At 42.4% G+C, this 25,559-nt stretch overlaps 1 protein-coding gene and 1 long non-coding RNA gene across 6 annotated transcripts in view; both read right to left on the bottom strand.

Moving 5' to 3' along the window:
* Nucleotides 1-3,326: 3,326 nt before the first annotated feature.
* Nucleotides 3,327-7,981, bottom strand: LOC135112159 (uncharacterized). 2 transcript variants are annotated; one of them, XR_010274099.1, is made up of 3 exons: nucleotides 7,398-7,981; nucleotides 4,225-5,538; nucleotides 3,327-3,810 (listed from the first exon to the last, which is right to left on the bottom strand). It is a non-coding gene; the product is annotated as an uncharacterized LOC135112159 (long non-coding RNA). The 2 variants fall into 2 exon arrangements; XR_010274100.1 differs by having other exon boundaries at nucleotides 4,225-4,400; nucleotides 7,398-7,944.
* A 2,874-nt stretch (nucleotides 7,982-10,855) lies between these two features.
* The window catches only part of LOC135112151 (hornerin-like), an 84,036-nt gene continuing 69,332 nt past the window's right edge, over nucleotides 10,856-25,559 (bottom strand). For 2 of the 4 annotated variants that reach the window (XM_064026220.1, XM_064026222.1), the window contains 14 exons: nucleotides 23,832-24,035; nucleotides 23,299-23,390; nucleotides 22,556-22,786; nucleotides 19,583-19,735; nucleotides 19,108-19,491; nucleotides 17,724-18,822; nucleotides 17,304-17,511; nucleotides 16,630-16,758; nucleotides 16,358-16,500; nucleotides 15,816-15,997; nucleotides 15,251-15,448; nucleotides 14,600-14,704; nucleotides 14,090-14,329; nucleotides 10,856-13,486 (listed from right to left, as the gene is read on the bottom strand). In XM_064026220.1, coding sequence (XP_063882290.1) covers nucleotides 13,316-13,486; nucleotides 14,090-14,329; nucleotides 14,600-14,704; nucleotides 15,251-15,448; nucleotides 15,816-15,997; nucleotides 16,358-16,500; nucleotides 16,630-16,758; nucleotides 17,304-17,511; nucleotides 17,724-18,822; nucleotides 19,108-19,491; nucleotides 19,583-19,735; nucleotides 22,556-22,786; nucleotides 23,299-23,390; nucleotides 23,832-24,035 — 3,539 coding nt within the window. In that variant the 3' untranslated portion in view covers nucleotides 10,856-13,315. The remainder of the gene's footprint in view (nucleotides 13,487-14,089; nucleotides 14,330-14,599; nucleotides 14,705-15,250; nucleotides 15,449-15,815; nucleotides 15,998-16,357; nucleotides 16,501-16,629; nucleotides 16,759-17,303; nucleotides 17,512-17,723; nucleotides 18,823-19,107; nucleotides 19,492-19,582; nucleotides 19,736-22,555; nucleotides 22,787-23,298; nucleotides 23,391-23,831; nucleotides 24,036-25,559) is intronic. The other 2 variants (XM_064026221.1, XM_064026223.1) reach the window with 2 other exon arrangements.

The raw sequence follows: 25,559 nt of genomic DNA, 5'->3' as shown, positions 1-25,559 counted from the left end.
GCGCTGGCTGTTGTCTGAGGTGTTTGTTGAGCAGTACCGTGCAGTATTTGTCACGCTTGGTTACATATCTTTCGCTGTTTCCCTAGAACAGTGGTCTTCAAACTTTTTTAAGACCAAGGCCCACTTAAGGTATCCTTAAATACTCATGGCCCACTGCTTCAGATTTAGAATAGGATTTTTTTTTTATGTCAAGGCACACTCATGGCCAACTGCTTCAGAATTAGAATAGGATTTTTGAGGTCAAGGTATCCCCAAATACTCGTGGCCCACTGCTTCAGATTTAGAATAGGATTTTTTTTATGTCAAGGCACACTCATGGTCAACTGCTTCAGAATTAGAATAGGATTTAATAAGTTCATGATAAAAGATACGGTACCTGGGACTTGAGCAATTTCATTACATTTTATTAACTGCAATTACTGCATGCATTATTTTTGCATCATTTCTCTATTCTGAGGTGATGGTGTGGGGTCTTTTTTCTCCAGTTTCCAGGTATCTTCCAGTCAACCTTGCTCAGCTAATATATCCAGTCAACCTTGCTCAGCTAATATATCTGCACAGTTGTAGTTTCGTGACCTGAAGATTTGAAAGTTTTAATGGAATAGATAAATCATATCTTTGTAATTCTGTTAAGCTCTTACAATTACTTAATATTTGTGATTCTTACTATTATTATGAGCTAAATGGGTAAAAAAAATGTATATACTTTCACAGATATTTGTATATATATATATACAAATATCTGGATACTGAATATAGTGAGGGAGTGATCCTCTCTCCATGTGTGGCAAACAAAAACTATTGCTCAGTGAGGTCACACACAATGCAGCAGTTCTTCAATTGCTACTCCTCAGATACCTCTCCGCGTCATTCAGTATTCTTTTGCAGTGCCCCCAAAACGCACTTGACATTATTTGTCACTTGCCTTATTGATACTCTCTATATTTGTCACTTGCCTTATTGATACTCTAAATAAACTAGAGGAATGAATGGAGTGGATTAGAAATAACTATTACATACCATGTTTTATATTTTGAATTTTAATAGTATCTAGTGGATGATGGTAATGAAGTCAGAATGCATAATTTCTAAGCTGGTGTAGAAATGACTGACCAGTCTAAATCTATCACACATGTTTTTAGCCCATAGCCATTTAATTTAGACTTACTACTATATGCAACACAGATTCTCAACCCTTTCACTGATAAACCATTCACACCACTAGAAGCAATGGTTAAAATCTTAACATACATCTACAAGAAAGAAGGGAATGGATTTTGTAATTCCTAGCCAGTGCAATGTTTGGAGGTGGCTGTAGAAGAAAAGATGTCTGATAATGAAAGGGTTTTAAATGCACCACAGTTGTTCCTTGCTTGTCCTTTGTGGAACTGTTGCTGAGAGAAAGTGTGTGTGTAGTGATGTCAGCCAATTTCAGATGGTGTTAGCAGGTGGCAGACATCCTGAGGTCATCTGGCATCACTGAGGCTTCCTTACTCAAGCTGGGTGTGCTGTTGTGCTGAGGAGGGAGTCAGTGTAGCAAGGTCGAGTACTCTGAGCAAGTGAAGGAGGGCAGAATGTATCAAGGCCAAGTACTCTGAGCAATTGAAGGAGGGCAGAATGTATAGTAAGGAGTGTGCAGCATGAGGTAGTGCAGCTTATTGCTGTAATGTGCAGAATAATGGTAGCACATTCCTTTTTATAAGACAATGATAAAAAAATGTAATCAGTATCTGACATACCCTCAATTATTGTGTGTTCTTTACTATCTTAAAATGTCAATTTCTATAGGATTAATTATTGTAGATTTATATAGTGATAAATTAGCATCTGTATGAAAACATTTCCTAAATTTACTGCTGTGTTTATTTTTATTGTATTATCTCACAGTTCAGGTTAAAAAAAATCAGTGGTGTGTAACCACACCATCTCTAATGGGACCGAGTACCCCTTCACTTGCAATTAGTACATTTAAATCTATCTACCGTTTAATTTTAAATATGAGCTGTCTTTTTTATTTTAAACTTTATTAATAAATCTTATGATCTCGTTTACAGCATGCTGCCCCAAAAGAAATTTTTTTAAGTACCACTTTTTTATGACCGCACTAAAATTTATTAAATACTAGTAGTTCACACACTTATGAGACACTACATGACTTGGTTGTTACTCAGGGTTGCTAGATGATTAGCCATCTTTTGAGGGTATGTTTAAACTTGTGCAATTTACTTTATATGTTCTTTGCTTACACAGGAATGTGCTACTGCTACTCTTAAACTGAAAAGTTTAACATTACTCATGTTGCATATATACATGTTCTTTCTCCCGAACACACACACTGCTACATCTGAAAAGTTTAACATTATTACTCCTCATGTTGCATACATGTTCTTTCTCCCCAAAACACACCACACACACACTGCTACATCTCTACTCCCTCCCATTTGTTCAAAGTATTTAATGAGTTTCCTCTTCTGCATAGAACAGCTAACAATCCCCACATGGAGTAACTCATTAATGGAAAAAGGGCATTACTGAACATGTTTACTGCCTGCCAACATCATCACACCAAAGTCTCCACCTCTCATCAGCAAACACCCATTAATCAGAGAGGCAACTAACTGATTTTATCTTCTCTTCCAGATTGAGTGGATGGATCACTAGCAACACTAACCCCCACACCCAGATGATCTGAGACAGAGAGGGGTCACCCACTTCGTTCACACACACCTTGGTTTCTATAGGAGTAGCAAAGCATTCCTTTGTTCTCTGTTTTTTTAGTATACATACACTATTACTAGTTAATTTGTTACAATCTGTGGGTAATGATCGACAGGCATAGCAGTTCTTCTGGGTTCCTGTAGAGACCATGACTGTTTAGGGTGTGTGTGGTTGTCACAGCCATGTCCGTTGATGTTGTTAGTTAGCCTTCTGCTTTTGTGGGAATTCGTGGGCCTTAGTTATTCTTCAGGTTTGGTATAGTAGTGTCTGTAGCACTGCTACATAGAGTGGAGAGATGATTAAGTAACTGCCTGGTCAGCCCATGAGTTTCTTGGCTGGAGGCTGTGTTAAATTTTAATTCTTTCCTTCTCTACTGCAGTGCCATATGGTGTTGCTTGCTTATCACTGAGTAAAAGGCCAAATTTTCCATTACTTTACCAGGCTGACATAGGTTATGGACACAAGTATCACTCATAACTATCCCTTAATTCTTGAAATTTACATGTTGGCAATTATTATTATGTTTCTTTATATTTATTATATGCAAATTTGATTAGAGGTGAGGGGTAAGCCTAAGGTAAAAAAATAAATGTAAAATTAATTGGCAATTATTATGTTTCTTTATATTTATTATATGCAAATTTGATTAGAGGAGAGGGGTAAGCCTAAGGTAAAGAAATAAATGTAAAATTAATCAAAGATAAATTGCAAAGATAAATTGCAAGAGTAAGGCAAGGGGACAAAGATACACAATCAAGGACAAAAGTGCAATGAGAGATGCACAGGTGAGACCAGGGCGCACTAAGCAACATGACAGGTGGTGAACTAGTGGCATTTATTTGAGAAGGGGTGTATTTGAGAGATGGGAGTGTATCCTGTATTGTAAATGGCTTACTCTCAACACATGACATTCAGGGTTTGATGCCCTGGCAGAACAAGATGAACAGACAGCCTCAAACCCTTCTCTTCCCTGAGTGTTGACCTGGATCCTGTGGTGGTCTTGTGTACATTTAAGTCTCCTGTCCCAACACTTTTGTCTTTGGCACCAAGGCGTGGACACAGTAGGTTCAAAGGGTCTTGGTTACACAGCACCTGCAAGATGTTTGCAAGCTTAGACATCCATGATGCTTCCTGGGCATGTGCTGTAACTCTGTCTTTACAGTCCTTGGAAGACTAGGTAAGGAAGAACAGAATCTAAAATTCAAACAGCTTCATTACATGGTTACAGGGAGGCTAAGGAATATATACAATATGGGTTTAAAAAGTGCAAGTGCAACTTTGTTAGTTAATAAAAAGGCAGAGTTAGCAAAAGAATAAAAGTATAAAAAAATACAAAATGCATAAACTCAAAATAGAATTTTATCAATCGTTGGTTATATAAATTATTGGTTATATATAAATCATATATAAATCAGAGTATCTTTAGGTTTATGTTCTACATAAAATTGATCCTAGGGTCACCACAATGAACACGAAAATACAATTTTAATCTTATCTTGTATGCACCTCCATGGTGTGGTAGGGCATGTGGATTTGCAGGGATGATCACCGATTCCACAGACCTCTGCAGTCTGCATGACACTCCTGCAGCTGTTCATCCTCTGGGCTGGTTGAGTAGTAGGCAGCTGGTGACACATGGGGAAGGTAAACTGGAAACCCAGACATCACAGTGGCTCTGTTACCTGGGGCAAGGGATAACACCTGCCACAGATTCACAGGCTGATAAAATAAGGAATGTTGAGGCCACACAGCTATAGGGTATTCTCCCAACTTTAGGCGACGTCTTCATCAAGTGCCTCGGAAAGGGGCATTTCTTTTCATGCAGGTCTCCCATGAACCTCAAAAGCTTGTGATACTGGGTGCCTGTAAAGCTGCATCTAGATGATTGAGCTGTGCCCTCTAAAATACTGGTTGTAGTTTAGGTTATGACTGGGCCAGATCAACACCATGTGGGCAACAAAACAGTTGTGCCTGTGGACTTAGCCCAGTTGCAGGCAGTGCCCATCAAGCTGTGGTTGATCACGTGGACAGGCTTTAATGTTCTGAGGCTCTCTCAAGACTTAGCAGAAATAGGCAAGAAGCAGGTTGAAGTGAAAGAGATGACCACTTGTGAGCAGTGATGCAAACATATTAGGTGAAAACAGATTGATATGCGAGTATTGTCTTCATTGAAATATGAATCTTACAGAAGTATCTGCATGGAAGTCACACATGAGTGAAAAACATATTAAAAACCATGTAGGATGAACACTAACAAACTAACACTGTTTGAACAACATAATTCAGGGCATATCATAATAAAACAAGTGGATGATACACCTTGATGAAAAATAGCCAACGAGACTGGCCAGTCATTTGTTCTCTCACTAATTTTCAGTCAGTTCTCTTTGCTTCATCCCCCCTTATTAATAATGTCTTTTTCTTTAATAAACAGTGAAACAGGCTGACTCAGTTCCCCTGAGGAAGCTGAAAGTGAAACTAGTCTGGAATAAATTCACCCCATAAGACTTGTCTCTTTTCACCTCCATCTCCAACTTTGATGATATCACAAGACCTGAAAGGCTAGCTATTCATTTCTAAATAGCATAAACTTCAAAGCAGCAAGGGGTGAAGGCTGCTGCGGTCTCTGTGAGGGATGCCTTGCCAATCAACTGTACAACACTTTTTCCCTGGGCAGCATGCCAGGCAACTCCACTGGTCTGTTCTTCAGTGGTCAAGTAGGCAGAGCTCCAAGGAGCCTTGAATTGAGGTCCCCTTTACCTTGCATTCCCTCCTTCCATACTTACATCCCTTTATTTTTCCTTTCTTCTCATTCTGGAACTAGATAGCAAAATTTTTTACAATAGGACCAAACTGCATTTTAAGTACAAAACTTTTTTTTTTTGTTATATTTGTCAGTAAGCAGGGTTTATTGGTGGGAAACATGAAAATGGTAATTTTAGGGTAAATGGAGATGATAGCTTAAAAGGCAATCCTAATCTAACCTGACCTAACCCAACCTAACCTAAACTAACCTAACCTAAGCACATCACCTAACGAAAATAACCCCATTTCAAACTATTAATTTGCAACGAAAATAACCCCATTTCAAACTATTAATTTGCAACAAACTCCAATAAAGCAAGTTTCTCAGTATCCATATAGGTAATCAAAAACAATACTCCTAAATGTGTAGAGTGTTATGGTTCTCTAAAACAATACTGGGGTAGTAATATAATGAATGAGGGAAAACGCTTTGGCCATTAATGTTGATCACCTGCACACTACTACCTCAACCATCTGCTTGTCACATTCTTACAAGGCAAGTAGTGACAAAAATACTGTGAATACCTTCCAATCCCATCACCTGTGAGGAAAGTGGAGCTTGGGCCAACACCACACACCTTACCCTGAAGCATATCCATAGCTCAGTAGTTATCAATCAATGGGAGTGGAGGGAGGAGGCAGCTGGGGTTCACTTGCTGATGAGGGGGAGGACTGAAGGGGAGGGAGGTACAAGAGAGGGGTACACATGGTGTGTCAGATAGTACCAATGTATTTTCCCATCCTGCCAGTGACACCAAGGGAGGTACAAGAGAGGGATACACATGGTGTGTTGGACAGTACCAACGTATTTTCCCATCCTACTAGTGACACCAGTTGTTACAGCAAAGTACACAGGCAAGAGAAAAAAGAGAAAAAAAATTGAGCAGCACCAAAGGGTAATTGTCTAGAGTCCTTACCGGGCCTTATTACTGGTCTATTCACTTCAATTCTTTTACACATACCTTCACATGCACCTAAAACATCATTTTAAAGTGGGGGACAAATACCCCCTTCCCTCTAGTCGGTTAGGTTAGGTTAGGTTAGGTTAGGTTAGGTTAGGGTAATTGTCTAGAGTCCTTACCGGGCCTTATTACTGGTCTATTCACTTCAATTCTTTTACACATACCTTCACATGCACCTAAAACCTAACCTAACCTAACCTAACCTAACCGACTAGAGGGAAGGGGGCATTTGTCCCCCACTTTAAAATGATGTTTTAGGTGCATGTGAAGGTATGTGTAAAAGAATTGAAGTGAATAGACCAGTAATAAGGCCCGGTAAGGACTCTAGACAATTACCCACCAAAGCTCCAAACCCATAAACCACAAGCAACAAAACTACACAATAAAACAATATACAACAATAGAACATAATACAGCAACAATAGATTAACATACAACACAACAGGAACTCAAGTCCACCAATTCAGCTACTATCCAGGGAATGCCGTAAATGCCTCACACAGACTGCCCGCCCGACAGAGGCCACAGGACAGCCCTCGTTCAGCGCCTCGAGCCTCACACCACAACTACCCATAGTTACCCAACAATTGTTCAGTTCCCAATTCCAGTCCTCACAGGGGACGCACAGAACCAAGGCATTCTGATCTTACATAAAATTCATAAAAATTCATAGGTGTAGCTAATGGGAGAACACTTACAGGGTCACTGGCCTCTTATGGGAATCATAATACCTCCCCCATTGCTCCCCAACTAATCATCCCTCCCACCTCCCTCCATCTGAGTGCTTTCCCTCACGAGCCCCAGTAAAATACCAAAGTTCATCACCTAGTAACTACAGTTATACCTATAATGAACACATTTTCGATGTTAAAAAGTAGTCTGTGCATGTGTGCGTGATAAAGATCAGCTTACCTGGGAGGGGCAGGGGACTGCAGTATAGTTGAGGTCACATGAACACTTTCTCCGGCAATAGCAATGAACACAATGCCAGCTCGAATCAGTTTTAGTCTTGACGATCGTGCGTTATTCATTGGCTTCATCCAAAACACAAAACATAGACATCACCACCAAACTATTTTTGACGTGTTTATGTAAGCCTTAACTTAAACTACATTAACTTAAAAAAATAACTTAGGGGTCGCAAAAACCGATTTCAAGACTGCCCAAAAGTTCCCACGTAGTGATCCGTAGAGGTGTTTACATCAGCTGTGCCAACAGAATTGAGACAGTACGTAGTGATTGCCACCAGATTGCCATGGACATGGACTTCTGAGGGTATTTGCTCGAGCTTGTGAGGCAGAAGGGATTTCTGTGAGACCACAAAGATGCACTGTACTCCAAAATTAAGTTGCGACAAGGAGCTTTCGATGCCATATCAAAGGAACTTCGGCCAGAACAGAACCCTTCTTTCCACAGCTGCTTCTGGGACACTGGCAGTGGCAGGGCGGCGGGTTTCGGTCTCGCTGCTGGTCTCGAACACTCGAACTCCTCTCCGTTCTTTGCATTATTTGAACTCTGGTTTCTATATTGTCTAACTTTTAGTAAACGCAAGGCAGGTGTTAGTTGTTTAATACAGCATAAGATTACTTTTGTTAAGGAAGTTACCTTGATGTGCAAGAAATAATGACTCATTCCTGGTAAAAAGTCGTTCTTGTTGACTCTATATGATTTTTTTCTTCACTTATACGTAAACATTACCAATAACAAGTACAGTAAATGTTTAATAGAATACACATCACCAAGCTCTCCTCACATGAACACCAGCACGAAATAACTTTTTATCAAGGAAGTTACTTCGATGTGCATTGGATAATATTGACAACTATCTGACAGATCTTAAATTCATGTCTAGTGATGCTTCAAGGCCAACGAACTTAATTTGACATCTAATATGTTTCTCCTCCAGTTACACGTAAACATTACCAATAACAAATACAACACATACTTGGAACAGAACACTCATCACCAAGTACTCTTCATACGAATACCACAACACGATTACTTTTTATTAAGGACATTACTTCGATGTGCAGGAAATAATTATTGTTTGAGCTGACTTTAGTCTTATCATCTTACTAATGCTTCAAGGCTAAGAGTTGAACTTGAGTCTATATGATTTTTCTCTGTTTTACGTAATTATTATCAGTAACAAGTACAACAAATATGTGGGTAAGAACTCTCATCACCAAACACTCACACGAACCCCTAACGAGTCTTATCACCATAGTAATGCTTCTGGGCCGAGACTCGAATTTGTTGTCTCTATATTTTCCTTTAGTTATACGTTAAACATTATCAATAGCAACAATAAATATATGAATGAAAGCACTCATCTCCAATCACTCTTCACACAACCACCAACACACCAGACCACAAAACCAAACGATGGACTCCAAGGATTAAACGAAACGACCATTTCACTTTTACCTCTTTATATATAATTCATACAAATGACACGAACGATCTTTATACATGGGCTGCCTGACGAAGAGAGATGCGGTCATTAAAATTTATATACGAGCTATGTACACTATATATATACACATACACACAGCTGCTGCGACACCGTAAGAACACTGCAGGAGGGTGAGACTTCACCTGTCTCCAAGCAATCCGCCATCAGTGGCATGAAAAAAAATTGTCTTTCCTTTCGCTCGGTGCATAAAAATGAACAGAACCACGAATACAAATGCATTAACTGGGGATGAGAGTATAGATTCGAAACATAATGAGAATCAGTGCGAGAGAAAAATAAATATCTTTCTCTAAGCAATCTACGGCAAATGACAAACAATTAATTCGTCTTACCTCTCGCTCGATGCTTGAACATTAAGCAAGTCACGATTCACAAATACAAATGCATTAGCTGGACGTAATCACAGAGATTCGAAACATGAAAAAAAAAGAGAGAAAAAAAATAGGATATTTTAATTCTGTTAAATTGTTAACTGTTGTGTATACATAGAAACGAAATCTAAATGATGATAACGTGATTAAAAGAAAGAAAAAAAAAACATAATTAAGGAAGCATAAGCTCGATGGAAAAAATGGAAGAAGGCATAAACAATTCCATTAATAGTCAAATTAACTAAAGATAAATATATGAATACGAAAACAAAACAAAACAAAAAAAAGGAGCATTGTAGTTTTCAATGTGCGGAAAGAAAACTAAGAAAAAAATAAATAAAAAAAGGGAGGTCGTTAAAAGAAGAAAAAAAAAAAAAAGTGAAAAAGTCTTATTAATACTCCCAATAGTAGTCGAGATAAGACATGAAATTTTCGAGTCCCGTCCCAGCAACACACCGCCAGCCTCCATAACTCGCTACACTCTGCTGCCAGAAGGGAGGGTGGAGGGCGGAGGGCGAAAGGGAGAGCAGGGAAAAAGATATGATCCGTGGCGCGTATTCAGAAACGCTTTGTGCTCTCACCACGACTATTTTCCAAGGCCACAGAGATGATTAGCCGGGTTCTCAAGTTTGTTTCTCCTGTTCCTTATATAGAAATTTTGTTAAGCTGTCATTAAATTATATATATATATATATATATATATATATATATATATATATATATATATATATATATATATATATATATATATATATATATATATATATATATATATATATATATATATATATATATATATAACACTCTTTAAAACCCGTACAACTTCTACTACAGACTTCTGAAAGTGATTTGCTCTCCCACCACTACCATTTTCAAAGGCCACAAAGATGATTGGCCGGATTCTCAAGAGTGTTTTTCCTGTTAATAAAGTAGAAATCTGTAACTACAACCATAAAAACACCTTTAAAAACCCATGTCATTTCAACTAGAGCCTTTAGAATGTAGTGTAGGTATGGCGCAGAAGTATTTCAGAATGTGATTCTTAAACGCTTTATTCTCTCATAATAATTATTTTGAAAGGACATAGAGATCATTATTCGGGTTCCCATAAGTGATTTGCTTTGTTTTTCTCTAATTGACAAGTGAAGTCATTGTTAAACTAGTACAATAAAAAAAAAAAAACATCCTTGGAAACCTAATCACTTTGACTACAGGCTGTTAAAAAGCCGATTTGCGAAGCTTTTAAGAAAACAAGGCTAAGTGGAAGATACAGGCGATCGAGAGTCGAGCTTCCCTATAAACCAGCTATTACTCAGTGTATGGCAGAATGCATACAACTATACATATCGCCATAGTATATTGCTGCGTGATACTTTTCGCGTATAATGAACGGACAACAATATACTATCATGTTTAATAGTTAATATGTATTTCTATCCATATTTTTAAGAGCAATAAGTGATGGAAGAGAGGAAGAGAATGTAAGATCAGAGAGAATGGGAAAGAATTAGAGGAATAGGAGAGAGAGAGAGAGAGAGAGAGAGAGAGAGAGAGAGAGAGAGAGAGAGAGAGAGAGAGAGAGAGAGAGAGAGAGAGAGAGAGAAATAGGAAGAGGAGGAATTATGGAGAGATAGATGATAGTGAGACAAGTGAAAGGCATAAAGGCAATAGAAAGAGTGATAGGGAGAAAGGGAGAAGGGAGAGAGAAAGAGAAGCAAGAGAAATGAATTACATACACTTTCTTTGCCTCAAGTCATCCCGTAATACTGAATCTCAAGAGCTTGCCTTAATAAAATATGGACTGGAGTTCATTTTCCTCTCATCACTGTTTTCCCTTTCTTATTTCATGTTTTCCTTTTCTTATTTCATATTTTTCACCTCCTCATTCGAGTGTTCTTCAATTCACAGACTCTTTCTTTTCCTTATTTCAAATTATGTTATCTTCTCGAATTCACATACGTTTCTCTTCCTTATTTCATGTTTTTCCTCTCATTTCATATTTTTTTCTTTTCCCCACTTCAGTGTTTTCTTTTCTACTTCACTGACTATTTTTCTTCTATATTTCAAATAATGTTATCATCTCCGATTCACATTTTTCTCTTCCTTAATTATTTTTTTTCTTTTTCTTATTTCATACAGTTTTACTTTCCTTTCTTCTAACCATGTTATCTTCTCCACTTCACTGTTCTTCCTTATTTCATGGTTTCCTTTACTTTACACTGCTTTCCCTTTCTTATTTCACACCGTATCTTCCTCACTTTTCTCTCACGTTGCACCGCCACCAACATCTCACTCACATACACATCTTTCAGGACGCATTTCTTGCTATGCTTTCAAACACAAGAAAAAAAAGCTGAAAGAAGGCCGAGTGAACCCAAAGTCAAACTGAGTATTCACAATTTCCTTTCACTGGACAGCCCTTTGATATAAAACTAGCCATGATTAACCACAACTTAATAAGATACATACACATGCTCCACCGCCTGCGCATAAGACAATATTGAATACACTAAGAGCCCCACGGAAGCACAGAAGCACCGCAAGTCAAGGCAGGTGCTCTTGGAAGCGTCTAGGCCAGAAGGAATATCTTTGGCATGGCAATACTGAAGCCCGTACTCAGAAACGCTTCGCTCTCACACCACGACTATTTTCAAAGGCCACAGCGATGCTTAGCCGGGTTCTTAAGAGTGTTTCTCTTGTTAATTACGTAGAGATCGTATTAACCTGTCACTATAACCATAAAAAAAAAACACTCTTGAAAACCAGTGTTACTTCCACTACTAAGAGCCTTTTGAATGTAGTGGAGGTGCGGAGCAGAGGCGTTTCAGAATATGGTCCTGAGCCTCGTCTGGTCCTCCTTCTCCTCCTTCTGTCTGGGCGGATCGGCTGAGACTCGGCTCCGCGCGCCAGACACCTCGGCTACGCTATGGACTTTGGCGAGTTAGCTTATATGATGAATCCCTGCCACGTGCAACTCGGACCTGTATACAGAAACACTACTCTCTCACCCCAACTATTTTCAAGCGCCATAGCGAAGATTAGCTGATTTCTTAAGAGTGTTTCTTCTGTTGATAATGCAGAAATCTTGTTAATCTGTCACTAGAACCGTAAAAAAAAAAAAAAAAAAAAAAAAAAAGACACTCTTAAAAATCCGTGTCACTTCGAGTAGAACTTTTTGAAAGTAGTGGAGGTGCGGCATGGGAATGTTTCAGAATATGGTCCTCGCAGTGACTTCAGGAATTCATGGAAGGATCGTACACGCTACAGTGAACACTTGGCTGTGATATGTTTCGTGCCTGCTGTCTGTGTGTGTGTCTATCCGCCTGTCTGTCTGTCTCTGTCTAGCAGACTGTTTACTTGCACTTTTCCACTTTGCATTAAAAAAAAATCCACTTATAAATTAGCTGTTTACTTGTATTTTAATTTACAAATATACTATTTACTAATGTTGTTCTCTTACAAGTAGACTGTTTGCTCATGTTTTCCACTTACTCATCGTTCAGTATATGAAAATTAACTTTTTTTTTCAGATTTAAGAAAAATTGTCATAATTATTGAGTTTTCCTTGTCTACCGTACTCTTAACTTATGCTTTTTCAGAAACAAATTTTAGTAAACTCGTGCAGCACATGAAAGCTCACTTATTTTTTAAAGTTCCACTGATTAAAAAAGAATATGATTACTGAGCTTTCCAACATTCATTCGTAGCAAACCACAATTCACCACTTTCTCATAAAGCAAAGAAAATCTCGAGAAAACAGCGAGTCTTTGAAATACACCAATAGCTCACCAGTGGAATGAAATAAACACTACAATATTTACCATTCATACTGCAGTGAATGACGATGAACAGACGGGCGACAGACATGCCTCGAGTAACAGACACATGGCAGAGTATTAAATTGAGCAAAGAGAGGAAAGACTTAACAAATTTTTATCTTACTGGTGATCAGAGACAGAAAGAGAAAGAAGGGAGGGAAGTATTCACACTACATACACACTCAGGTTCCCTTCCTTCCTAATGGGTCCCTGCGCCTCCTGAAGGATCCTTAGTCTGGGGCCCATGGGAATACCTATCTTGTGCAGGCGTTCCTCGGTCAGGTAAGGCAGCTCCAGCATCCCAATCTTCTCCTGCTCGAACAGCGCCGCATATTTCTGCCAAGTGAGAAAAGATGGTAAGATTTAGATGCCTTCTTTTTGGGTCTGGTTAGGTTAAGTCACTCAGTGGCTAGTTAATGAGTTATTATGTTATATCAGGTTAGATTAAGCTGGGGTAGGTCACTCAAGGGCTTCAGTTTAATGAGTTATTGAGTTACCAGGTGAGTCAATCAAAGGTGAGGAGGACATAAATGAAACTATACGTAAATTTGAGACTTCATTTCGGGTTAGGTCAGCTTAGGTAACTCAGGGCCTGATGTTATTGAATTAGTTGATGTGTTTGTTTATTAAGGTGAGGTGGAATAAATTAAACATATATAAATTAAAGGTCTTGCTTAGGTTACATCAGCTTAATTCACTCAGGGCCCTTGAGTTATTGCGTTACCCAAGTTATCTTCCTTTCCTCCCTCCATCTCACCCCATTCATCCCTCTCTGTCACCCTGCATCTCACCCCATTTATCCTTCTTTCCCTTTCTGCATCTCATACCATTCATCCTTCTCTCCCTCCCTGCATTCACCCCATTCCTCCTTCCTTCCCTCCCTTAGTCTCACCTCATCCATCCTTCTCTCCCTCCCTGTGTCCTCTTTCACCACCTCACCTCGTATCCCAGTTTCCTAAGAAAGATCCTGACGAGGGGCGGCTCGTCCCCAAAGAACTGGGTAAGCTTCTTCACCCTGCCAGGGTTGGACAGGCCTGGGATGCCCGCCCTGAAGGACTCCCAGGACACGTGACCACCCACCCTTGCTGGTGACCCCGCCCCTCCATTGGACATGCCCCCGCCTCCTCCACCTCCTCCACTTCGCAAGCCTGCAATCTCCGCTCGTATGCTCTCGATCTCCTGTAGAAGGGAAAAAAGTCAGGTAATATTATAATTTTCTAAGTAAAGACGGACGACCAAGCAACATAAAGAGGAAATGTAGTTAGAGTAAAGCTAAAAGGTGTTAGTCACTGTGGCTGAAATAGCAGAACCTAACTTGGTACAATAACTGACTTGGTTTGTGTGTAATAACACCTAAAATCACTTAAAGACTTTATGGACACTATTACTTCTCCTGTCTGTACTTTCGTCAGCTTTTGTCAGCCCCACCAGGTACACTCCTCCACTCACCTGGAACATAAGGTGCTGGGTGCGCATTTCCGAGCTAAGGTGAGCCACACTTCGCGCTAAGGTCACCACGTGACTCTCCAGTCTCTGAAAGCGCTTGTGAATGTTCTGCAATGAAACAAAATGGAAAGAAATTAAAAGAGAGTTTATATCTGTCCTCAGCCTCTCTCTCATTGCTGCAGTTGTATCTCTTGCTACCTTCTACCACTATTTTTATGCCAACTGATCTTCTGGTCTTACAAACTGCATGCCTCACTCTTCCTGTGGTCTCACTGCACTAAACTTTAATTTCTCTCACTCCTATTCTGCCCACCTCTCTAATGCAAGAGTTAACCAGTATTCTCAGTCATTCATCTCTTTTTCTGGTAAACTCTGAAACTCCCTGCCTGCTTCTGTATTTCCTCCTTCTTATGAACTGAACTCTTTCAAAAGGGAGATTTCAAGACACTTATCTTCCAATTTAGATGATCTTTTGTCTTTTCTTTAGGGATTGGCACCTCAGTAGACTTTTTTTTTTTGCTCTAGGCCAGTGTCCCTCTTGCAAAAAAATAAATAAATAAAAAAAAAAAAAAATATATATATATATATATATATAAATAAAATCGCAACAGTTATCCTCCTCCTTTAATTCTTCCTCCTGTTATTCCTCCTTACCTTACTGCTATTGTTGTCTCGTGCCGTCCTCCTCACTCTATCATCAATCACCTTCCTTCTGTCCTTGCCGGGTCGGGAGGACATGACTGAGGAGGGCAGCGAGGACAGGGACCCGTGGAGGCGCCGCCGGGAGTTCTTCAGATCACCTCCGCCTAGCACTGTCCTGCCACCGCGCCTTCCCCCAAGCAGCTTTAGGACCTGAAGGAAGAAAAGTAATTAATGGCAGTGGGAAGGGAAGGTGTTAAGTGACGAGAGACAGAAGACTGTAAAGCAATGGGAAAGAAGAGAAGAGGAGGCACGGAGGGAAGAAAGAAGAGGGTATAAGAGATGGGAGTGAGAAGATTGTAAAAAAAAAAAAAAAAACGAAGGAAAAGACAAGAGATGAGAAGATGGGATAAGGTATGGATGAAGGGAGGGAAGAGGAAATAAGAGATAAGGATGATAAAATTGCAAAAAAAAAAAAAAAAATGGGAAGGAAAAGAAAAAAAAAGAGAAAAAGGGGAGATAAATCAACAGATTACTACTACTACTACTACTACTACTACACACACACACACACACAAACCTCAGAGTACATTCCCTCAAGTCCCTCCAGCTGTTTTCTGATCAGGTGCACGTCAGGATCATAAGCGGAGAGCGCCTCGTCGTCTGTCGTGGCTTCCGTGGCGCCATCCAGCATAGAGTCCAAGTCCAGGGCGTCTGTGGTGGAGGTGATCTCGCCCGCCTCCAGGTCCCCGGCAGAAGGATCTGTAGCAGGGAAAGAGATAAGAGGTTCTTGAGTTCCCATGTGAGTTTTGATGATGTTTTGGAGTGTTTAGAATGAGACGAATTAAGTTTTTTAAGATGTTTTGAAGTATTAGAATGAGAAGAGTGAGTGTTTTGAATGTTTAGGATGAGTATGGTAAGATTTTAAAGGTGTTTGAGTGTTAGGGTAAGACGAGTGAGGCTTTAGAGGTTGAGAACTAGCATTACACAGACAAAAAAAAAAAAAACGTGAAGAAAACGAAGAAAGAAAGAGAGAAAAAGTGAAGTAAATGAAAATAGAACTCCAGATTTTAACGTCACTTAGCATTAAACACACACACACACACACACACACACACACACCTAGGTTGATGCGGTTCTTATGCCTGTGGGAGTCGAAGGAGGCGCTCCGCTGCCGCACCTCATCCTTGCGGTGCGCCCAGCCACTCCCGGGGGGCGCTGCACTCTTGTGGCCCCCGCTGCCGCTGCCCGAGTTGCCCTTGCCGCTGAGGAGACACCACAGAGAACGGTTATTGCAGGGCCGGCTATGCTATAATGTTACTGCTGCTGCTCTAGTGGTGAGAGAGCGAAGCGTTTCTGAATACGGGTCTCATAGAAAACGAGATGATGCTTACCTCGAGTGGCCGTGGGTCCCCTGCGTGCCTCCCTCCCGCCGCGGCGTGGACTGGGAGGAGTCGTGGCCGGCACCGCCCCGCCTCCTCCCCGCGGCCTCCAGCAGGTCAGGCTTGTTGAGGCCATTGCAGCTGTGAGGGGAGGGCTCCGTCACATCACAGGTCACCCGTATACACACACACACACACACACACACACACACACACACATACTCACAGACCACCATGGTGCGAGCCATCAATCAATAGTATTTCGTTTTTCTAGATTAGACTTAGCTTTAGGATTAATGTTAAGTATTTCACCACCCCCTCTGTACAATTTCAGTTTGTAAACTGCCTTAATAATAAACCGTTTATTATTATCATTATTACACACACACACACACACACACACACACACACACACGAAACCTTCAGTTTAGCAATTTACATTTTTATTTCACAATGTTTCATAAAACTTTCCTTAATATAATTTCGGAAACAAAAGAACAATTGAAATAGACTTCGCTAAACCAACTTTGGGCAAATAATGTTCAGAAATTTTCAGTCAGTACGGAAAAATGTTTAATATCTTGTCAAACGTTCACCGCAAAACAAAGGAAGTGCGGTTGTGTAGGGCGAGGGTTGCCTGCTGCTGCTTCTCAAGCAGGCGCAATTCCTGTGTGACGGCGCCTTACCTGTAGGAGAGGCCGTGTTTGCGGTGCCTGGAGGGCGAGGATTGAGGGGTCGCCTCGGGGGAGAGAGGGGGCAGGGGGGGAGTGGCGGCCAGTGACTCCCGCCCCGCCACACCGCCACCGCCGCCGCCGCCGCCCTTCCCCTCCGCGCCGAGCTTCATGATCCGCTGCAGCTCCGCGTCCGTCACGTCCACCCACTCCGAGTCATTCCCTGCGGATTGGTCACGCCACGGGTTAGTGAGGGGGGGGGGGAACAGCGGGAGGTGAGGAGTTATGACCGCCGCTGTGACAGAACACTACTGTTTTGTGGGATACTGCTGTGATTAATAGACATTTCGCAATATTTATGTGTGGTTTGTGTAAATATTCGCCAATAAGTGTGCTGTGAGTGAGGAGCGACTCGGCGGCAACACCTGTGCTCACCTGAGGAGTGGCCCTGGCCGGCGTGTCGCTGCGAGGCGGCGGAATCCAGGCTGGTGTCCAGGGCGTTGGCGGGGCGGCTCTCTCCGCCAGATCCGGCTGTCCCACGCCCTGAGTCGGAGCCGCCAGAGCCGCCGCAGCCGCCCTCCCCGCCAGCAGGCTGCCCCCGTCCCGCCCCCGCCGCCGGGCCAGAGTAGGTGTGGTCTGAAGGCAGGGCGTGGTCGTCGGCAAGGTTGTCGGCGGAGTAGTGGTGTGGGCGCCACGCGGGCGCCTCTTGCCGCAGGTGCGTCAGGTGGTGGTACGACCCTGACCTTCTGTTTGCCAGGCCGCGCCCCATGTGATCTGCAGGGCGGCCCAAGGGCGGCGAGGACTGCGGCGGCAGGGCGGCAGGAGGACGCCCAGCGGCAGGGCGAGGGTAGTGTGGAGGAAGGCCTCCTCCCCCGCCGCCTCCACCGCTGCCCTGCTGGCCGCCGCCGCCGTGTTCCTGGTGACCGTTCAGCATCGTCTCGGCGGTGGCCGCGTCCTTCCCGGAACTTTGGTGCAAAGCTTTGCGGAAGCTTGTGTTGAGCTTGGCAGCGCGGCCGCCGTCCAGCGCCACGCTAGCCTGGCCCCCGCCCTCCTGCCTGCTGGCGACGGGCGGCGCCTCCTGGGTGGTGGTGCCCTGCGCGGTGGCGGCGCCCCTGACCTCCCCCTGCTGGCCGGGCCGCTCCTCGGGCTTGTCGCTCCGGGAGAATTTGTTGGTCAGTTTCTCTTTGAAGTTTTGATACTTGCGCGCCGCGAGGCCCCGTGTAAGAGAGCCCCACTTGTCGTCCTTCCGCGCCTCTTCCCGCCGCTCGGAGGACTCCTCGGGCGTCGCCTCGCCGTTGTGCTGGTGCTGGGGGACGGGGGGATGGGTGTGTGCCCCTTCCACGTGGTTGTTGGGAATGGGATGGGCGTGAGGATGGGCGTGGTGAGGATGTGCCACGCCGTTGTGGGGGAAGGACGGGGGGGAGGTAGGGGCGTGGTGGTGTGAAGGGGTGTGGCCGTTGAGATGGAGGTGACCCTGGGGGGGGTGGAGCTCGACCACGTCCTGGGGGTGGAAATGAAAAAAGATTTCTTGACCCTGAGAAAAGAAAGAGACCATTACAGCAACGAGGCACCGCGGGCAGGGAAGGAAAAAAAAAATATCACATTACTACAAAACAAGTCAATCAAATCTAAACCACAAAAGAAAGTGAGAGAAAAAAAAAAAAAAGAAAACAAGGGAAAATTACAAGCCACGGCCCTTACAACCTCTGAAATGCCTCACTGTAAGATGCCCAACAAGTTATTAAAATCTAAACCGTCCCCCTCAAAAAAAAAAAAAAAAACACTTAAAGACGAAACCCTTAAAACTCTTAAGTCTCACCGTGAGATGCCCCTGGGAGCTCCGTGCCCACGCCTCCCTGTTGAAGGCACCAGCTTGGGAGGCGGGCACTGGGGCGTGTTGGGAGGAGGGAGGGAGGTGTTGTGGGCCTGGGGAAGGATACTGGGAGGACACCAACCCGTGGGAGGCCAACTGGGGGTGCTGGGAGGTCACTGGGAGGGGCTGGGAGGTGGGGGGGTGGTACTGTTGATGGGAACTGTTGCGGAAGGGCCGAGAGAGGAAGGGAGATTCGAAGGGGCGCTGCTGTGGGTGTGAGGGGAGTGTGCCAGCCAGTGTGCCTTCAGGAGGAATGCCTGAAGGAGGTCTTGCTGCTCCTGCTCCTCCTCCTCCTCCTCCTCCGCCTCCTCCTGCAGCCGCGCGGTAACTCTAGACAAACGGGAAGGTTAATACACTGAACGGTGCGTGAGTGTTTAGTATGTGTGTGTGTGTGTGTGTGTGTGTGTGTGCGTGGACTCACCATGTGCGCGGCGTCCTCCACCAGACCAGGGTTATCTATGCCGTCACAGAAGCGAATGTGACGCTCCGTGGAGAGTAGATGGTCCCTCTCCCCTCCTCCTCCTCCTCCGCCTCCGCTGCCGCTGCCTCCTCCTCCTCCTCCTCCTCCGTTGGTCTGGAAATGTTGATCAGTTTATTCAACCAGCGTGCATAACTGTTTGAAGATACTGTAACACACACACACACACACACACACACACACACACACACACACACACATGCACACACACACACACACACACCTAACAGTCTTTATTTCTCTTAACACACAATTCATGATAAGCTTCTGGTTCTTACAAGATATATAATACAGGAAAAATAAGGTTAATAAAAATATAAATATATACTTTCTTTTTTTTTTTTGTTATTGAGGAGGAGGAAACTGGAGACTTAGTAATGTTAAAGTGTTAGCAAGACCAGAGTTAGTTAATAGTTTTACGAAATTATTACATGAAAAAAAGATAACAAAAAATTGCAGGTTAACTCTTTCACTGCTATTTGGTACATCTTTCCTTAATCACTGACCACTCTGGGGCAATTATTCTCGTTTTGCAGCCATGACCAAACATGCTGGCTAGAAACTGCAAAATCTACTCCTTTTCATCACTTTCTCTCTTGTAGGTGCTTATAAAGATTCCATACATTGCTTTTAGTGGTGTGAAGTATTGCATATCGCAGTGAAAGGGTTAAACGATTGAAAGACACAAGCAAATAAACACACCCAAACAACACAGACTACCACGCACTTGCTTCCGCCAATTAAAAGCTTCCAAACTACCATAACTATATACAAACGCCCTTCACAAACCACCACACATTTACTATTTGTACTTGAAAGCTTTTATACATACTACTATCACTAATTACTATATATGTCTCTCTCTCACACTACCACACATTTATTCCTGGTACTTACAACCTTTCAGACTAATACAACTATAACTACACGTCTCACAAACTACCACACACTTATTCCGGTACTTACAACCTTTCAGACTAACACAACTATAACTACACGTCTCACAAACTACCACACACTTATTCCGGTACTTACAACCTTTCAGACTACCACAACTATAACTACACGTCTCACAAACTACCACACACTTATTCCGGTACTTACAACCTTTCAGACTACCACACCTATAACTACGAGTCTAACGATTATTGGAAAAGAATCAACAGGGAGAGGATAAATTGATTTCCCGTATTGTTTTTTTAGCCAGCTGGAAACATGGCATGAATGTGTGTGTGTGTGTATTTTGTTTTTATTTAGTTGTATACCGGATCTGAGCTATACTCCTGCTTCTGTATGTTTTTACCTAGTCTTCCTTTTATTTCCTGTCTCACAAACTACAACACACTTATTCCTAGTACTACGAATCTTTCAAACTACCATTACCACGTGTCTATTGCAAACGATACACTTCTCCCAGCAATTTATAAGATTTCAAACTACCATCATCACACACGTCTCTCTGCCACTAACTATCGCACACTAGTTCCCGGCAATTAAAACTTTCAAACTACCATTTTTTATGTAAGAGGGAATCTGATCAACAACAACAATCAACAAGAGCTGAATAAAGGCTCAATGAGGAAAGAAATGTCCACTGCACGTTTCACACACAATACTGCACGTTTGTTCATGCCACTAAAAGCTTTCAAATTATTACGCATCTCTCTCACTACCAAACGGCCCACAACCACGTCTAAAATTATGCCTTCCTATCAAAAACTAACACGTAAGGTACCAGAATTCCTCTTCATGAACTTCCTTTCACTTTGACAAACTTAACAAGCCACAAAAAACTTTCAAATTACTGTTACCACCCATCTCTCTCACAAACTACCAAACGACCCACTACCACGTCTAAAACTATGGCTTCCGCCCACGGACTAACACGTGAAGCACAAGAATTCCCTCTCAAGAATCCTTTTTTCACTTTGACAAACTTAACAAGCCACTAAAAAGCTTCAGTTTAGTGTTACTATAAGACTCTCATTACCAAGCGATCCACTACCACGTCTAACACCACGCCTTTTCATCACGTATGGCACCTTTCAAGAGTTTCTTTTTTTTATTTTTTCACTTAGACAAACTAACTTCATTGAAAAAAAAAAAAAAATACCACAGCTCTCAGTGACTGGACAAAGCATACTCTGCCACCAAAACTTTGCATTCCTCTCACAAATTAGCAAGTACGGCACTAACATTTCCTCTCAAGAATTCCATTTTCACTTAGACAAACGTAGCCATCTCTGACTTCTTACTGACTGAACGAAAAAAAAAAAAAAATAAATAAATAAATAAATAAATAAAAGAGTAAAAAAACCGACTACCACTGAAACTATGCAATCCTCTCACATACTCCCACATAAGACACTAACTGACCAATCCTCCCATGGAAAACACCCCCACCACCAACATCAACAACAACACCAACTACTACTACTACTACTACTACTACTACTACTACTGCTGCTGCTGGTGCTGCTGCTGCTATTACTACTACGTTTTTTTTTTTCTCACTAACACTTCTACACATCATCACACCTTTACAAAACCCCTGGCTTAAAACAACAACATTAACAACAAAGACAACAATAACAACAACAACACCAACTACTATTACTACTACTACTACTACTACTACATTTTCTATTATCAACACTTATAAATCTTTCTTTTGCTAGCCTCTCGACCCCCAAAAATTATTAGTACTTCTTCTACTACTACTACTACTACTACTACTACTACTACTACTACTACTACTACGTTCCTATCACTAACACTCCTTAACCTAGCCCCTATCAACCCTCAAACACAAAACTACTATTACTATCACTAACACTAACCATTAACACCACATTTCCCCCCACCATCTATCCTACGTCACCACATCTTTGTAAACAACCCCCCCAAAAACTTTACCACTTGGGAGTGATGGTGGTGCTGCGGGCGTGTCTGTGCGGGCGTGGGCGTAGTGATGGACCTTGGGAGAGTACTACCCTTAGCCACGCCCATCCCTGCCAGCCCACTGAGCCCCTTGATGCCCCTGCCCAGCGAGGAGGAGCCCGAGAGAAGGGGTGGAGGAGGACGAATAGTAGAACGCCAAGAGGGTGAGGTGGTAGGAAAGCTTGGTGGTTCCTCCTTAGACTCGATCTGAAGGAGGTGTTAGTGTGTTAGTGAGAGAGAGAGAGAGAGAGAGAGAGAGAGAGAGAGAGAGAGAGAGAGAGAGAGAGAGAGAGAGAGAGAGAGAGAGAGAGAGAGAGAGAGAGAGAGAGTAATGTGAAACTATTGTAGATTAGGTTTTTAGATAATGTTGATTAGATTTTGATTACTCAGAAAACCATTATATCGGAGAGAGAGAGAGAGAGAGAGAGAGAGAGAGAGAGAGAGAGAGAGAGAGAGAGAGAGAGAGAGAGAGAGAGAGAGAGAGAGAGAGAGAGAGAGAGAGAGAGAGAGAGAAATAATATAAAACTATGTTAGATTTTTAGACATTTTCAATTGAATTTAGTACCTGAAGAAAACATATTACCAGAGAGAGAGAGAGAGAGAGAGAGAGAGAGAGAGAGAGAGAGAGAGAGAGAGAGAGAGAGAGAGACTTCCATACTTACACACGGTCTTACTCACTTAGACAACTCCTTTACTTACACCCTTTCTTCCTCACTTACCGGAAACTTTGTGGAGTGAGTGTGGAAGTGCCCTTGGTCAGTCACCAGGATGTGGGGCAGCAGAGGGGGGAGGCCAGACTGTAGCGTGGTTCCTGCAGGAGGCGGTGAAGGAGGCAGTGAGTGGAGGGAATAGAGGGAGGCGGTGGAGGGAAGAAAGATTGTGTGGAGTGGATGGATCGAGGAAGTGGAGGGGAGGAGGATGGAAGAGGGAGTGGAGCGGATAAAGGGAGATGGTGGAGGGGAAGGAAGAGGAAGTGGGGGGGGATGGAAGAGAGGGAGTGGAAGAATGAAGAAGGGAGGCAGTGTGAAGAAGGGAATGGAGGGAGTGAAGGATGAAAAGAGAAAAGTGAAGAAAGGAAGAAAGGAAGGAATGGGAGAGAATGAGAAAAAAATAAAAGAGGAGGAGAGAAACGAGAAATAGATTAGAACAGGTATGAAATATAATGGAGAGAGAAAAGCAGTCCCACACACACACACACACACACACACACACACACACACACACACACACACACCACTTCCTGCCCACTAACCTGTCACACTCGCCAGCTGTTCACGGAGAGATGCTGCTGTTTCCTGCTGCTCCTGCCTCCTGCTGTCCTGCTGATTCTCCCCTGCTGAGCCGCCGCCGCCACCACCACCACCACCACCGCTGCTGCTGCTGCTGTTGTTAGTCACTGCTGGTCCACTGAAGGGCTTCGGTGGCGGCACTGGTTTGTAGACACTCACCACGTTACCTGCAGAAGTAGCAATAGTAGTAGCAGTAGTAGTAGTAGTAGTTGTTGTTGTTGTAACAAAAACAATAATAACAGTAAAGATAAAATATAAAATACGGTATAGAAAGTAACAACACACTAAATCTCTCTCTCTCTCTCTCTCTCTCTCTCTCTCTCTCTCTCTCTCTCTCTCTCTCTCTCTCTCTGTCCATACCCATTAAACAAAAAAGTAACGAGACTTCCACCTGGACTCACATGCCGTCACCTTTCCCCACCTGCTCCAGCTTTCCCCACCTACCCTCACCTGTACTACCTGGCCTCGCCTCTCCCAGACCCCACACACGCCACGCAGCCCCATCAACACACCTATTAGTGGAGAAATTTCAGTCTTAACCTTTAAATTAACCCTTGAAAATTATACCCATTACTTCCTTTTGCTTGTATGGTCTTAAATGGGAGGAACAGATTTACGATTTATAGTTTTTATTCTGGTATTGGTGTTTCTTTCTTTGTTTTCTGTATTTTTTCCTCTTATTTGTATCTTTTCTCTGCACTACACCTGATCTTGTTTTGTTTTTTCCTTCTCTTGTTTATTTAAATGGGAAACAGATTTTAATTATATCACTGCTATTCTGGTACTGGTGTGTTTTTCTTTGTTTTCTTTCATTTTTGCTCTTATCAGTATCTTTTCTCTCTTTTATTTTCTCTCTACTACACCTGCTCTTGTTCTGTTTTCCCTTGTTTACTTTAATGGTGAAGTGATTTTCCCTATATCATTGTTATTCTGGTAATGATGTGCTTTTCTTTGTTTTCTTTATTTTTTTCTGTTATTAGTGTCTTTTCTCTTATTTTCTCTACACTACGTCTTTACTTGTTCTACTTTCCCTTCTCTTGTTCTCTTCTTGTTTTGATCTCCGTAACTTTTCTGATTTTCATAGTATACTGGTATGTAATTATGATGGTCTTATGGTTCTCGTGATCGTAAAACAAGTGTTCTCCATCATTAACTCGAGAAAAGAAAAGAAAGAAAAAAAAAACACCCTTGAGAACTCGACTAATTATTCCTGTGGCTTTTGAAAATACTCACGAGACAACACGCTTCAAAACACTACCTCACTTTCTACAAACATGACGGTCTATATAGCTAAGTACTCTGCACTATCAACCAATGAAAAAAAAAGAAAAGAAAGAAAAACAACACACCCAGAAAACCCAGCTAATTATCCCTGTGGCTTTTGAAAACACGCACGAGACAACAAGCTCCTAAACACTACATTACTTTCTACAAACATGACGTCTATATAACTAAGTACTCTTCACCATCAAATAAAAAACAAACATCCTTGAGAATCTCCCTCTCTCAAATACGCTCTTTGAAAACACTCATGAGACAACACGCTTCAAAACACTACATCACTTTCTTCTCAGAGTCTTCCATACTCGCACACTTTTCCTTCATCATCCCCTTCCTAACTGCAGCCCCACGCACTTTCCTTCTCCACCTTTCCCTCCGGCCCTCCTTTGCCTTTCCCTCCCCACGCGTCC

This window comes from Scylla paramamosain, chromosome 23 (assembly GCF_035594125.1).
Source record: "Scylla paramamosain isolate STU-SP2022 chromosome 23, ASM3559412v1, whole genome shotgun sequence".
Taxonomy (NCBI): Eukaryota; Metazoa; Arthropoda; class Malacostraca; order Decapoda; family Portunidae; genus Scylla; species Scylla paramamosain.
Note: the sequence above shows the minus strand (reverse complement) of the source record. Positions and strands in the feature narration are given on the sequence as shown.